General features: G+C 40.8%; 1 protein-coding gene across 2 annotated transcripts in view; it reads left to right on the top strand.

Annotated features, from left to right (window-relative positions):
* Positions 1–16,258, top strand: part of macf1a (microtubule actin crosslinking factor 1a) — a 201,704-nt gene that overhangs the window by 165,012 nt on the left and 20,434 nt on the right. For both annotated transcript variants that reach the window (XM_016515233.1, XM_016515239.1), the window contains 12 exons: positions 9,761–9,922; positions 10,020–10,190; positions 10,407–10,573; positions 10,735–10,894; positions 11,363–11,689; positions 11,998–12,082; positions 12,168–12,394; positions 12,555–12,761; positions 13,213–13,440; positions 13,676–13,894; positions 14,409–14,612; positions 15,194–15,202. In XM_016515233.1, the coding sequence (XP_016370719.1) occupies positions 9,761–9,922; positions 10,020–10,190; positions 10,407–10,573; positions 10,735–10,894; positions 11,363–11,689; positions 11,998–12,082; positions 12,168–12,394; positions 12,555–12,761; positions 13,213–13,440; positions 13,676–13,894; positions 14,409–14,612; positions 15,194–15,202 (2,166 nt within the window). The remainder of the gene's footprint in view (positions 1–9,760; positions 9,923–10,019; positions 10,191–10,406; positions 10,574–10,734; positions 10,895–11,362; positions 11,690–11,997; positions 12,083–12,167; positions 12,395–12,554; positions 12,762–13,212; positions 13,441–13,675; positions 13,895–14,408; positions 14,613–15,193; positions 15,203–16,258) is intronic.

Here is a 16,258-nt window from a genome sequence, read left to right as displayed (position 1 = left end):
ACAGGACTCATGGGTGAGCTGTCGAAGTAGTTCAGAACCTCACTATTACTCACAGCAGGCTTTGTTTGTGGAATAGTAACCATCCCATCTCAGCCCCTTGAGGGCGCTGTGGTTTGGGATGGGAAAACCTCTGAGCCGCCCGGACTGCTTGCGGCAGAACCCCAGGTGCCTTGGGAAGGGTGATGATGAGGAGGCATACATTGAGGACTGCTATGTACCCCAGCGCTCAATTTACGACACTATGCGCATCAATGAGCAGATTGATCAAGGCTCAAAGCTCAGTCAGCCTTCTCGCAGCACTCTGGGCTCAGGGGGCGGTGAGGGGAGTACACTCTCCAGCAATGGGACATTGGGAGCCGACTTAGGTGGAGTATTTATTGCACGGGGAGGGCCTACAGATTCAGGTCTGAAAAAGCTGGATGAAAGAGTTATTTTTGATGCTCTGAAACTCACCGGTGACCCTCAGAGTATGTCACCTGTTGGAGGAGTCGGCTCTGCAGTGGTCATTCCTGCATCAAATTCAGCTGCCGTTGGGGCAGCTGTTGTGACCAAAAGGCGGCACCAGGGCGGTGACAAGAAGGACAATCCAAATCGGCGCTCCTGGAAAGCTTTCATGCCCCCTACTTACCCTGAGTTTGCAGAACGTTTAGAGCGTTCACCTGGAGAAAGTGGAGAGAAGCGTCTGTCTGGGGCTGGAATCCCAGTCTCTCCTCTCCATCCTGAACCATCTTTACTAGCCTCATCTATTCCTTCTACATCATCGACACCTTTGGCACCACCTTTCTCACCCTCCACTGCCTCTTCTGGAGGTCCTCAAACTCCACCTGTCTCCAGCTCTCCGTCTTTCACTCCCACTCTTAGCCCTATTCCTTCCCATCTTCCTCATCCGCTTAAACAAAAACAGCCCCTCCTACTGCACTCTCACAAACCTGCTACTGCTCTGTCTTCTCCCTCAAAAGAACAACCACCCTCAGAGACTACTACTTTTACTCAGTCAGACTCTCCACAACCTAGTCCTAGTATCTCTAAGGCTGAGAGAAAGAGAGGCGAGCAGAGCAAACAGTCTCAAGCCCCAATGTGTGTTAGAAGTGTCTCCGAAGAACCACCACAAAACTGGGATACTACTGCAGCTAAAACCTCTGATAATGAGCGAGACTCACCCCTACTGGAACACGACCAAGACACCACTCCGCTAATACCCCCAAAACCAGTATTTTGTCCCCCCAGTAAAGCCCGTACCTGGCCCCGGAGTATGAGGGGTAATAAAAGGTCACTGGGGCATGGGAGGGTTCTTCCTATCCTGCCCCCACTTCCCCCTGTACTTGGCGAGGAGAGTGATGAGGAATCTTTTTACCTGTTGGATCCTCCATCACCTTTCCTGCAAGAAGGAGAGGGACTTACTTATGGGGGTTTGCCCCTGTCTCCCTGTATCAGTCAAGAAGGTGGTGAGGATGGTTTATTGGGCTGGCTTCCTCTGACTGGCGGGCTCAGAGAGAAGACCGCCTCAGAAATGTGCTTTGAAGAAGATGAACGCAGAATCTTGGAGGAGTTGGAGGAGGAGAATGAGATTGATAGAGAGCCAGAAAAAAAAGAAGAGGAGAGAATGGAGATGGAGGAGAGAAACTGGCAAGCAGTGTTGAAACTGGAGAGCAGTGAAACAAGTGGTATATCTTGGGAGGTAGAAGAGGAGGAATCTCATTTACAGGACTGGGAGACACAACAACTTGTATCCTCAGGCCACTGGCCCCTTTTGACACCACCTGTAGGATTTGGAGGCTCAGAAGCCCCCAGTGCTTCCCCCTGCCCCAGCTCAGAGGCGGGTTCAGATGAACTCTTTCTTGAGCTGGAAAGACAGTGTTTAGAAGAGGACACGGACAAGCAGAGGGATCTTTCTCATACTTCTGAATACTTAGATACCTTTGACAACCTGCTTGTGGTGAAAATGGATCAAGTTGATGCCAAACATGAATGTGACATCAAACAGCTGTATGATGAAGACTGTGCTGTGATGTCAGCACGTGATGTCACAGATCATGTAGAGCACACAAATCCGACTGAGCCATGTGTAACACAAATTAATCAAAATTCAACAGAAAGTACACAAAGCTGTTTTTCGGTTGAAGATATTGACCAAAGCCCAGACCAACTGCAAAGTTGTCTTCCCTGTAATAGTGAGAGTAATAATCATGATCAGGATGATTATACTTCATACATAGTTGATGCAGATGCTTTCGATTCTGAATCCAGTGGCATTCAAACCTCACACCAAGATGGGACTGTGCCATCTGATGCAATTCAAACTGTGAGCTATGAGCAACCAGAGAGTGATTCAGATTTAGGCAGTGGTGCTTCATCAGATCATGAACAGCAAGAGGATGGGGAGGTAATGATACAAGACGAGACATCTGACATTCATATCTCCTTACAGCATGGACTTTTCCCCTTAGAGAATTTGAATGCAGATGCTGAATGTAATGTGATTCTTGGCATCTCTACGACTGATTTAGAAGGGGTGGAAATCGAGGACAGTATTCGCCAGTCCCCAGAGTGCTCTGTCTTGGAAGATGAGGCAGAAAGGGAAGTTAGGAGCAGTCACTTTGAGACTGTCTCTCATGAGGATGCAGTTTCCTCTGAGCCTGCTCAAGTAACTATGGAAGTGACCTTCGACCAAGAGGGAGCTTCTTCAAAATCAGAAAAACAAGAAGAGATTTCAGTCTCCATGGAAGTATTTGTTCAAGAGGAGATATCATCGCATGAGTGGGCAGTAACAGAAGCTGTTCAGGGAACCACAAGTACGCCAAAATCAATCGCTTCATACCCCCAGTTAGAATCTCCTAATATCAGTATTGAATCTGCTCCACCTTCCCCCCTGCCCCTGTCGACCACTAAACATGACTCAAGAACAGCAGGACTTGACAGCAAAGATGCTGATGCTTTTGTTGCAACAGACAGTTTTGTTTATTTAGCTGTGGCTGTGCTACCTCAGTATCCTCAGGATTGTCCCTCATCTCCATCAGTGGAATCAGCCCCTCCGAGCCCCCTCCCAAAATGCTGCCCTGAGCCAGAGGAAGGGGCATTTCTCTCCTCCGATAGTTTTGTTTACCTGGCAGCCCCTGAGCGGCTTGAGTCTGATGGGGGCTCTGCTTGTGAAGACTGTCATGATTTGGACTCTGAGTCAGAGGAGACCCGATCTGGTGTTGATTTTGTACTGGGATCAATGACTGGGGATAGTGAATGGGACTCAGATGGATCAGGCTTAGACCCTGTGCACCAACAGAGAGACCAGTGGGAGCAACTAGAGCCAGGTCTTTTACATGGTCTTTTTAATGAGGGCGAGAATGAGGCAAGCCCTCAAGAGGGTGTGGAATCACATGACAATGACTGTGAGGACACCTGTGAAGCAAGTTCTGTGGAAGAAAGCGCACCAGTAAAACATGACCTTGATTTGGACACAAAGGTAAAAAAAAAAAAAATCGTTTTCAAGTTTATTGTTTAAGGTGGTCAGTGCAAAGGTAACTCTGGCCCTTTTGATGCCCAAAAACAGTGATTCTTAAACTGTGTTCTGTGGGTTGGTTGACTATTTAAATATTTACATTTTATTTAAATAAATTAAATAACTGTAAATGACAAAAGCACCAAAATTAAATTAGTCTGGATAATCAACTCTTAACAGTGAATTAGCTGATCGCATCAGCATTTATTTGTGATAGTGTTTATGTCAGTTATGCTTCAGTGTAAAGGGCGTTTAGACCAACCTTCTAGCTCGCTAACAGATTTAAACTAGGTTGGTAATAGTTGGTGATTTCCCCTCAGATTTGGGATTTTAGATGGTCCACAACTTTTATTTAAGTGCTCTTCGACCTGAAATATTTTGAGATACACTGATTTAAAATCACCTCACCAATATCCCTGTGAAGTCTAGTAATGTTGTCCTTGAGGGTTTTTCCTGAAGATCTTTGTACCTCATAAAGGTTTGTGGTTGTTGTCCGCTGTAGTGTTCTGTCAGAAAAATAATGTAGTTTAATGCTGCAGTAAATGTTGTCCTAGTTGTATAATTGGGTACAACGGGGCTAAAGGTACATTTTAAGGTAATTATGTTTTTACTACTTCCATAGTGCATGATTGCAGAAATTTTTTTTTTTTATTGAGCATTGATGGAGCAACACATTTTGTAGAAAAATACATTTTAAAAGTGGTTGTTTTGTTTAAAAATTTACAAAACGTAGGACATGGCGGGGGGGGGGCTTTAATAAAAGTTATAACTTAATAAAATAATAAAAAGTTATAATAAAAGTTACTACTTGTTAAAAACAATTCTGTCATTTAAATGTTCATTTCAAAAATACAGAAAAAGTATTTTAAAAAGTAAAGATTCTAAAAGCTTTTTTCACTGTTTGAAGGACATCCCATAATCATTGATAATAGCTTTACAGTAGTAACAATACTAATTATATTTTATTATATGATATGATTAATATAATAATTTTAAGTATTATGGTTTCATTATTATGGTGATTATCTCTAAATTGGACGCCCAACTCAATTCATGTCATGCCAACAAATAGAAAAGTCTTTCAGCTATTTATTATCATGTTAATTATTGTGCCTTTAGCCCCAACAGTTTTCCCCAAATACCATACTTCTGCATATTCTTCAGTTATTGAAAATCTGTTGATTTAATTACCTTGTACAAAACTGAAAATAATTTCCAAGGTCTTTGTCTCAATATATATTCTGTCATTTTATCGATTCTTATTTGCTACATAAATCTAAAACATTTCAAGAAACATTACATTTTAGATCAAATTAGCATTGAATCAACTTTGTGTTGCTGCCCGTGATCACATCAAGGATCAGCCAAATTTCCATGTGCGTTGTGAAACTCGAATGTTTAGGAAAGTGCTGCGGTTTAAATTTCGCATTATCTAGAAAATAAAATGTGCCTTTTACCCTAGTGCACTTTTAGTCCTATTTTACATTATAATTGTGCACAATATTGTATGTAGTAAACTGTCTGATCAAAGTACTCAGTGAATGGGTTAATCTTCCAGTATATTCCATCATTGATCCTTCTGGTCCTTAAGTGTGTTTGTGTTTAGCTTGAAGTGATGTGTACGTTTTTGTTCATGGGGACCCAAATGGTTAATCCATGTTTTTAAATGTTAATACACATAATTACTATAGTCTGGAATGATTCCAGGTGTCTATATAGGCAGAAAACTTTGAGTGCATGGTATGTATATGTATCCTGAAATTGTTTGTCTATTGCAGTGGTGATCATATGAACACAAACATGCTCACTGAGTTAAAAAGCATGCTTACTCCAAAGTAGTCAAAGCCTAGTGAACGTTTGTGTGTTTGGTTACAGGCAAATGGGTTTGTGCACACATTTGCATGCGTTTGCTTTTTTTGCCTGTTTGAGCACTGCTTTGTCTAAGTGAGCACACTGTGTATGTGCGTGTGCGCTTGACATTCTCTCTCGGCTGCCGTGACAAGGCCGGTGTCTGCTCTGTTTCACAGTGACAGTGGCGGGTGGCCGAGACACTGCCTGTTAGTTCTTAAGCTCACTGGATAGTTATTGCATTACTGTCTCTATCAGTCTGACTGGTCATCCACATCTCATTTGACCCTCTTCCTTGGCCAAATCTGCCTTTCTGCATGGTCACTCTCAAAACTCCCTATCCCATCAGATGCAGAAACCCTGTCAGGCTGGATTTGAGGATTATAGCAACTGAGGGACTGAACAGGATCAGCTAGCAAATTATATTTAAACTTTATTAAAAGAGCAGAACAAAATGACTGATTTGAGAGGTGACTGTCGTTCAGTGCCAAACCAACTTAAAATCTCTTCTCACTTCAACCCCCCCTCCTTTCTTCCCAGCTGCAGTCTCATGGTACTGCAATTAAGATAAGGAAGTGAGAAATAAACATCAGCCTCTATAAGAGGAGCCACATTTGCCAGTAACACACAAACACTGTATAAAGTTGTTGGAAATATAAACAGATGATAAGGGCATGTCAGTCCTATCAGTGCAGGGCCAGAAACCTTGGGAAAGATCTTTGTAATCTTTTGGACCAGCTCTCCGTTACGGGCTGTCTCCAGTGAAATTGCACACTTGCAGTGGAGGCTGATTCAGAGGGTAAAGTTAGAAGATTTTGCAACAGCCTGATCATGAATGAACAGAGTCTCTATGGCAGAACACCTGGTAGTACTCAAAATAAGAGCTGCATGAGCAATAAGAGGAGTCAGAAGAAACGTCTGACGTAACATCTGAAACCCACACTCAATTTTGAGTCTGTCCAGGGTAGAGTTTTAGAGATGGTCAGGTAAACAGACGCACCAACTGATACGCACAGTGGAAAGGGAAGAGCAATCAGAGAGGGAGTGAGCACTGATGTTATGGCATATGGTAACAGTGGGTATATTTGATTGTTTGGATAATGATAGCAGTGAAAGACAGTGTGCGGGAAACACCTGTGATAAAAGACTGTTGCAAACAAAAGAGCTTAAACCCTGCAGCCCCGTCGGCGCAACGACAGCCATAACAAAGCAGTCACATATGCTGTGAACTCATTGACTATGTTTTTAACCTCATTTGCGCCGTATTTATTAATGGAACCATGTGAATTATATCCTTGTTAGGACATTTGGGTCAGATAAAATGAAGTCATCTGAAGTCCTTTGAAAAGGAAGCAGAGGTAAAGACAAGGAACTGAGAGGCCGGAAAAACACAGGAGGTGAAAGCAAAGACAGGAAGAGTAGGACTGGAGAGAGAGTTTTGGAAAGTCTTTATAGAACAAGAAATTTGCTAACGGCCATGTTTTCATTGATTTGAAAGAAATCATATTCCTGGGATTTCCTGGGATGTCCAGAAATTTTACATCCAAGATGTTCTCTACTTGTCCCTCAGGACAAGATAGACTTTTATTAGTTTTTTGCTGATTTTAGACATTTATAGCCTTGAATTTCTTATTGTATGCTTTGAGTATTATGGTTTGAAGAGGAAATTCCATGCCTATGCTATAGTTGTTGAACATTTAAAAAATATATCTTGAAGTTTCCATTAAATCATTCAAGACATGTCTAGCCTACATTATGTGTGGCATTGTTGCATGCATGCCTTTTTTTCCCCACTCAGCACTATAGAAATTTCAAATACAGTACCAGGCAAAAGACACTCTTCAAAATAGTAATAATAAAGCCATCCAACTTATGAAATAACGCAAATGGAATTATGGGAAATATGCAGTAACCAAAAGGTGTTTATCAAAAATGTTGTATTCTGAGTCATTCATTAAAAAAGCTTAACTGTTTTGTATGAAATCCATACATAAGCACAACTTAAGATGTCTCAAAAGGCCTTTGAGATAATGAGAACCATAAATTTATTTGGGTTTGTCCAAACTTTTGACTGGTACAGTAATTTAGTCTGATTGATTTTATCTTGCCTTTAGCAAAAATTGCATGAGAATCATTTCTCTTGATGCTTTCAGATGCAGAACAAGGTTTAGAAAGCTCAGCAAAAATCAGCACATAGTGTGGGGGATATAGCGCTTAACTCCTAGCCAGCTATTATAATATTTTCTTTAATGAAATGTGGGCATACTTGCTTAGGCAGTATGGAGTTGTGGTTTGAAGTGAAGAGAGAGAAACAAAAGACTCCACTGGCGGTGATGTTGTGGGTTGGCGGTAGGATGGAGTACTGCCAGTAGCTAAAAATGATCTGTGGGGGTTCGAGTGAGAAACAAAAGAGTTTAAAGTTTGGTGATAAAAGAAACCGAGTGTGCTGGAGAGATACGTGTCAAGCGGTCGGTCGTGTGTGTGTGTGTGTGTGTGTGTGTGTGTGTGAGTGACCAGCCTGCTGGCCAGATTGGCCGAGAGCGTTTGAGTGGAATGACAGGCATGCTAGATATTTTCCAGAGGCCTGCATTACAAGAGTCAAATGCTCTCTGAGAGAAAGTAAAGAGGAGAGACTGTTTTTTGCACTGACCTCTTTCTGTTGTTGTATGGATGGATATGTATAGCTATGTTCTACTTGTGGACATCACCTTTGTTTAGATTTCAGAGGTCTGACAAACTAAATTTCCTCTCTTCCTGTTGTGAATTATTGGCTGTAGCACAAATATGTAGATATATAATTGTCTATAAAATATAACTGTCCCTTTGATTTGCCCACACGAGTTGTGAAAGAACTGCCACAGATGCAGATGAATGGTGTTATTTCTGGTGGGTGAAAAGTACCACATGTGATGAATGATCAGGATTAAAATGGGAAATGGCTCCAAGTATACACACCGAGGATAAGGAGGAGGAGGGGGCCTAGATGATGGATTTAGGATAATGTTAGACAGGATATAGAGAGACAAAAGGGGACCAAACACTCTCTTCGTTTCATAGACACGTACACTGTCGACAAGAGGGTGGAGCAGGTTGAAGCTGTGGTTCATTGTTTTGAGGCTGACAGACATCCTGTTTGAAGCAGGAATGAAGCCCCACGCCACAAGACAGCAGCAAACAAACGAACACACACTCACACGCAAAGGATTCTGGATTTTATTTAATTGTACATGCTTGTTTCCCTTAGCTTTACAGTTGGATTACCTTTGCCATCATCTAACAAAAAAAATTAAACTAAAAATGTAAGAACACTGTTAAATTTTATTCTTTATCTTATATCATACTGTACATTATATATTGGGGTGCCTAAATTTACTTTAAAGCATTTAAAATGATTGGTTTTAGTTTTTAGTGTTTTATTTTTATTATATTTAGATAAAATATGCTGCACCCGAAGAAAACCATACATAAAAGAATAAGGTGTTCGAGTATTCTTAGTATTATTAAATGAGTAGGGGAAAACTACCCAAGTGACTTACTATTTCCAGCGGGTTTTTGGAATGCACATCCAGTCGACACTTCAGTATCCCATGAGGCCACAGGAGAGAAGTTGTAGATGGCAGTGAAGTGATGCTGATGCCAAAGGTCACATAACAAAGCCAACATAGCGGATTTAGTACATCCAAATATCATTCATGCTATATACTTTTTATTGGTTGTGAACTTCATTCTTCATTTATTGTAGGACCTACTCAGACGGAATGTGATTTCAGATGCACCTATAATATAAAATTTTTATATTGGCCATGAAAATGAAAATAATGATGGACTTATTGGTATAGAGTAGAATTTGAATTTTGGTGCATCCCTAGTGCTGACTGTGGGTCAGTTGTGAAATTGAACAATCCCCCATGAAGTTGCATTGAGGTCCAAATCCATTCTGGTATATAATGCCCGCTTTTTGTGATCCATCCAATTCCAAATGATTGCAAGAAAGTACTTTTCCTGCTGAATATTCTGTTTCTTTGTGATAAGTCACATTACGAAATTAAAATGGATTGACTTCAAACTACTCTTTGGTAACTGCTGGTCATGGTGTTGGTTAGGGGTATTTGGCAAACTGTATGTGGTGAACCACTGTGTTGGATATTCTGTCACAGCTGTAGAGTTGGGCTGTTGGGGAAATAGAGCTGTACAGTGTTGCTGCCAAGGTCCTGTATTTAATTTCAGTCAAAGTGTGATGCTTCTCCATTTATAAATGCTCATGCCACCATTATCATGTTGTTGTGTTTGAACAGCCTTGACCCGTTTAGACACATTCTATCATATCACATGTCCAGTACTGTAACAAGTGTCCAGTAACATACTCAAGTCATTTGTTCTCATGTGTTCAAGTCGTTTGTTCGTTCACTCACTCTTTAGGCCGTAGAAAGGGAGCAGATAGACAGCATTCAGCCTAAACTGCAACATGTCAACGCTGTGGGTCAAGGTCTTATCCAGAGTGCAGCCAAACACACTGACACTCAGAGCCTGGAACATGACTTGGAGACCACCAACCTGCGCTGGAACTCCCTTAACAAGAGGGTAAGCTTGCATCTATTTTTAGCCTTTTTTTTCTTTGTGGACTGATAGAAATGGATTAATTATATATTAAAGATTTCTTTTTTTTTTTTATTCACAGGTTGCTGAAAGAATCGCACAGCTGCAGGAGGCCCTGTTGCATTGTGGGAAGTTCCAAGATGCTCTGGAGCCACTCTTGAGCTGGCTTAGTGACACAGAGGAGCTCATAGCCAATCAGAAACCTCCGTCTGCTGAGTACCGTGTGGTCAAAGCACAAATTCAGGAGCAAAAGGTTAGATTTTAATCAAATTTGAATTTAATTAGTTTTTATAATGGCTTGCAATATTTTATTAAAACCTAAAATTATATTTATTATTATATTATATTATATTTATTTATATTATATCCAATTTGTGACAAAAGGCAAGTTGATGTTTTTTATCAAACTAATTAGACTTTGCTACTTTTAATTATTAATTTGCTTACTGAGATTCCATATTATTCCTAGCTGCTGCAACGGTTACTGGATGACCGCCTTGGGACAGTAGAAATGATCAGGGCAGAAGGAGAGCGAATCGCTGCTACGGCCGAGACACAAGACAGAGACAAAATCCAGAAACAACTTAAGAGCCTAGGAGAGAGATGGACAAATCTGCTGGAAAAGGCCAGTGCCAGGTAAACTCCAGTAGAGCAATATGGACACCCAGACACAACCATAAAATTTCTTAATTGAATCTCTTACTCAGAACTCAATCACTTGGTTGCTTTACAAGGCCATAAAAACAGAGTAGACATAAGAATATAACACAGATTTCCTCCTCACCTCATGTCCTCAGGCAGCGGCAGCTAGAGGAGCTGCAGGTGTTAGCGCTGCAGTTCCACGAGGCAGTGGAGCCACTTGGTGAGTGGTTGAGCACATCAGAGAGACGTCTGAGCTCCGCTGAGCCAATGGGAACCCAGACCTCCAAAATCACACAGCAGATTGTAAGGCACAAGGTAGAGTATACACAGCAGCTGGGAGAGTTGTATCCTGGCAGTTTGCTGAGGATAAGACTACCAGAATTGTTGCTGCCAAACCAAGATCTGTCATTTTAGCAAGTGATTTTCAAAGTGTCAAGCATCATTAGACTGATTGGAGATGCAGAGGAGAGAACAGATTGTCAGTCTCCTGTGGTTTTAAATGGACTAGTAGGAGTGCAGTTATCGAAGAAGGCACAAAATTCAGGTCGTGATCCTGCCCACATCCTTTCCATTTTGCAGTTTCATTTTATCATGGTTTCTTTTTTTATCCTTTTTTTCCCCCCATCTCATCTTGTGTTGATCCACATATTATTTTTTTGCTCACATCATTTAATTATAATTTGTCATTATTCTGCATTGTCATGTTTGTTTATGTTTGCCTTGTCTTTTTTTTCTCCTACTCATTCAATCATATCTCCTCTTCACTCTGGGCTATAATCCCAGGCTCTCCAAGAGGAGGTATCCTCTCGGGAGAATGATGTAGACCATCTTGAGACTCTCAGTCAATCACTGCACCCACTCAGCTGTGCGGCTGACCGTGATTGGCTGGGTGAACGTGTGGCGGCAGTGCGCAACGGGCACACGGAGCTGCATGATTGGTGCAATCGGAGAGAGGCCATGCTGGAGCAGGCCCTGGCCAATGCACAGCTATTTGGAGAAGAAGAGGTGGAAGTCCTTAACTGGCTAGCTGAGGTGGCGCAGAGACTGGCTGAGGTCTCAGTGCAGAGTTATCAGCCGGAGCTACTAGAGCAGCAACACAAACACACACTGGTACGATTCTGCAGGGCATAGCTGCCCAGGATCAACAATACCGTATAAGTCAGTATACCGGATAAATCAGAGAATATGAATATTGCTAAACAGTCCTCATCTCAAAAACAAACAGTCACTAAGTGTGGTCAGAGCCACACTAGGTCTGTCGGTCAATTAAAATTTTTAATCAAATCAATCGCATGATATTCTGATTCAATAATGTAAAGAAGTGCATATACTAATGTTATTTATTTTTTATTTTAGATTACATAGCATCCCCTTGAATTCTTTTCAGAGTTAATGTTTCTATTGCTGGTGCCCTACAGGCTCTTAATGAAGAGATTATCAGCAGGAAGAAGACAGTGGACCAAGCCATTAAGAATGGACAGGCTCTGCTTAAACAAACTACTGGTACTTTTCCCATCCAGTCTCTATGTTCAGTGGTGTATCACCAAATTCCTCTTATGATTATGATCCTATTTGATCTCTGTGACAGGTGAGGAGGTCCTGTTGATTCAAGAGAAGCTAGATGACATCAAAAGCCGGTACGCAGAGATGACAGCAGGCAGCAGCAAGGCCCTCCGTACTCTCGAACAGGCCCTTCAGTTGGCCACGCGATTTGCTAGCTCGCATGATGACATCAGCCAATGGTTGGATAGCGTGGAGGCGGAGCTTAACAACATTGAGCCAGACACAGCACCAGCCTATCAGGACAGACAGAGGGTGAGGATGTCTATTGTTTTATTTTTTTAAGTACTTGTGAATTACTTTTTACTTCATTCTTTTCTTTTAGACCATACACACCTATTTCTGTTTTTGCTAAACCAAATGAATTTCTTTTATGTCTTCAGTGCATTTTATATTGTGTGTATGTTTGGCTCAGGAGCTGAAGTGCGTGTCTGCTGAGAAGAGGTTAGTTCTGGACACAGTGAATGAGGTGGGCAGTGCTTTACTGGATCTGGTGCCCTGGCGTGCACGGGAAGGCCTGGACCGCCTGGTCGCCGATGCCAATCAGCGCTACCGCCAAGCGGATGAGACCATCACACAGAGAGTGCAGTTAGTGCAGGCTGCCATCCAAAGGTCACAGCAGGTACTGCAACAAATACTGTGTATGTGTGTGTATATATATATATATATATATATATGTGTGTATGATTAACACAGAAGCAAATCCTAAACTTACTTAGAACTTAACATTATTCTTTCCCTGCCTTTCATTAGCATTGGCATTGGTATTTTCTTTTAGGAAAATTCAAATGTAATTTCATTTTTTTTATTTTTTTATATATATAATATGTCTTTTTTCCTTTTTAAAATGATGTAATACTTCAAAGGAAATACAAATGGTTATAATAAATTTAAAAAGTACATTTGCAACTTTAACATACATTTTAAAATATTATTAATATAAAAAAAGAAGTTGTTGCTTAAGCAAAATTTGATTTAGGATCCTCTGTCCATGTTGCCTTCTTGAATGTGTAAATATTTTCGTCATACTTCTTTTTTTTTTGACAGTGTATTTGTGTGTGTTATTGTTTCAGTATGAGGAGGCAGTTGATGCAGAGCTGACCTGGGTCGGAGAGACCGAGAGGAAGTTGGCGTCTCTGGGGCCTCTGAGTCTGGAGCCTGATGTGACTGTGGCACAGCTCCAGGTGCAGAGAGCCTTTAACATCGACATCATCCGTCACAAAGATACTGTGGACCAACTCCTTAAGACACGAGAGGACATCCTGGAGAGCTGTAGTGAACCGCAGAGAGAGGCTCTGAAGGTTAGAGACAAAATAAAGAAGAGAGAGAGGGGAGGGGGCAGAACAAGCTATGTAATTATTCCTCTGTGAAAGGTTAGATCAGGAAAATCGAATTGATGTTATTCATGAATTTTCTGGCGGAGATTTGATTTGTTGAGTCATATTTGGGTCAAACAAAAGTGCAGGCTTGTTTTATCAGTCTTTTTCAGATTAATTTGGTTGACCTGATAAAACCTCTTTCTTCTTCTTCCTGTAGGTGAAGACAGACTCTTTAAGTGCTCGTTATGAAGCAGTAAATCAGAGTCATGCTGAGCGCTTCTCAGCTCTAGAGCAGGCTCAGGTCCTGGTAGCACGGTTCTGGGAGACGTGTGAGGAACTTGAACCCTGGCTGGGTGAGACCGAGACTCTGATTACCCAGCAAGCCCCTCCTGCCATTGACACAGAAGCGCTCAGACAACAGCAAGACCAGATGAGGGTGAGTGGGCAGTATGCAGACAAAGGGCTTCAGTCCCTTTTGCTCCTTCGTGGTTATATGATGCATTCAAGTCATGTCGGGAACATTGTATTTATGTGTTGAACGCATATGAACGTCACCACAAGTCTTAATTACAAGTGAGGATTTTCTCTGGATTTTCTTTAAAATCAGAGTTTCTGAGTTTAGGGTGTGTCAGTGCAGTTAAAGTGTCAGTTAAAGTATCTGACTTGCATGCACAAAAATACCATAGTATTGTACAATTATGATATGTAATGATTCAGCTTACAGCCTCTTAATGAATTGAATAAAAATATAAAAGAGCAAAAATGCATGGCATTGCCATCTTGCTCCTGACGTAATTCCGACTTCCCAACTCGTAAATATGCACTTCCCAGGAGGACTTGAATGCACCAATAGACATGGACTAAGACCCACAAAACTCAAAACCACAAAACTTATTTGATGTCATATGTATTAACATCACATGACATGTTTCATATGTTTTCCTGACTAGCTTTTGAGAGAGTCCATCGCTGAGCACAAGCCTCACATAGATAAACTGCTAAAGATCGGTCCACAGCTGGCAGAACTCAGTGCCCAGGAAGGGGCAACATTGAGACAACGTTATAATGAAGCAGAGAGACGTTACCTCAGCATCAAAGAGGAGGTCAAAGGTCGAGCCACAGCACTGGATGAAGCAGTGTCACAGTCTGTCCAGGTATTTGCTGCAAAATGTTAGCATGCTTATTTAGGACTGCTGCCCAGCTTGTTACAGCCCATCGTTCAGCATTACACAGCACAATATCAACTCATTTTGTGTCATCATCATGTTTTTTAGAACACACAGGTATATTTAAGCTGTTTAAAATGACACGCATCACCTTTAATTAATCATTGTTTCAGACTAAGGCATTTTTTTTAAAATAACATCACTGACATCTGACATCATCAGCTGCATTTTGGCTTAATGCTTGTGTTATTGATTCGTCCTGCTGGTCTGTTGCATGCTGTTGAATTAACACATTGTACTGTTTCTCCACTTCCATTCCTTCAAACTCTACTCTACTGTGATGCCACCTGTCCCACTCCTGTGCCCCATATCCTGTCACACTCTCCTTTCCATATCCTGTATCCCCTAAACTTCCCCCTTTCCTGCTTGTTGCAACTCTTCCCTTGAACATTCCCTGCACTTCTCCCTCCCATGTCCGTTTGGTTCATCCGTCCACCCATCACTCATGTTTGTGGATGTGCTGTGTGTGTCCATCCCTCCATCATCACTGCTCTCTGCAACACCCTCAGCTGGTAGAGGTAAGAGCATCATCACCCACTGATTTAACTGCTGTATAATGCCTGTATAGGATTGAGAATCAGGAATTCTTTAATCCAGAATATTTTATATCACTCTGTTGAAACTAGTTTTAGCTTACATCGGTTGGCCTATAGACAGTATCTTATTAGTAGCAGAAGATGGACAAAATATTAAATATACATTTCAATTAATTTCTTATGTTTAAAAGTATGTAAATCGTCCAAATTTCACATTTAACCTGCTCCCTTTACCATTTTGAACAGCTTCTTTCTTGAAAGTATTTCAAGAAGCTGTTATATTTTGAAATATATCTTCTTCATTTGCATTAAGGTATTTAGCAGAAGCTTTTATGCAGACCAACTAACAAAAAGTGATTTGCCTTCATGTATGAGACATAACTGAAAGTTAACTTTCTTGCACTACTATTCCAAAGTTTGGGGTCTGTAAGATTTTTAAATGTTTTTGAATAAAGTCTCTTATTATCAACAAGGCTGCATTTATTTGATCAAAAATACAGTAAACAAGTAATATTGTGAAATCAGTGTTTTCTATTTTCGTATATTTTAAAATTTAAAGCACCATTACTCCAGTCTTCAGTGTCACATGATCCTTCAGAAATCATTCTAATATGCTGATTTGGTGCTCTAGAAACATTTCTTGTTTTTATAAATGTTGAAAACAGTTCTGCTGCTTAATATTTATGTAGAAACCGTGAAACATTTCTACATAAATATTAAGATTGTTTGATGAATAGAAAGTTTAAGAAATCGTTTGTAGAATTATAAAGGTTTTTATTGTCACTGATCAATTTAATGCATCCTAGATGAATAAAAGTACTTAAATAAAAAAAACAATCTTGCTGACCCCAAACTTCCAAATAATAGTGCTAATAAAAGTACTGTGTAATACCAATAAACCTAATACAAGACATTTAAATAAAAGATGTTAATACAAAATTGTAAAACAATTAGTTCATTTCTTTCCACTTTAAAAAGTAGCATACAGGTTTCAGATGCGTCCATGCATGATGAATGTGTCAATAATCTGTGGTGTAT

The sequence above is a fragment of the Sinocyclocheilus rhinocerous genome, unplaced genomic scaffold, assembly GCF_001515625.1.
Source record: "Sinocyclocheilus rhinocerous isolate Xijiao unplaced genomic scaffold, SAMN03320098_v1.1 scaffold492, whole genome shotgun sequence".
In the NCBI taxonomy this organism is placed as follows: Eukaryota; Metazoa; Chordata; class Actinopteri; order Cypriniformes; family Cyprinidae; genus Sinocyclocheilus; species Sinocyclocheilus rhinocerous.
Note: the sequence above shows the minus strand (reverse complement) of the source record. Positions and strands in the feature narration are given on the sequence as shown.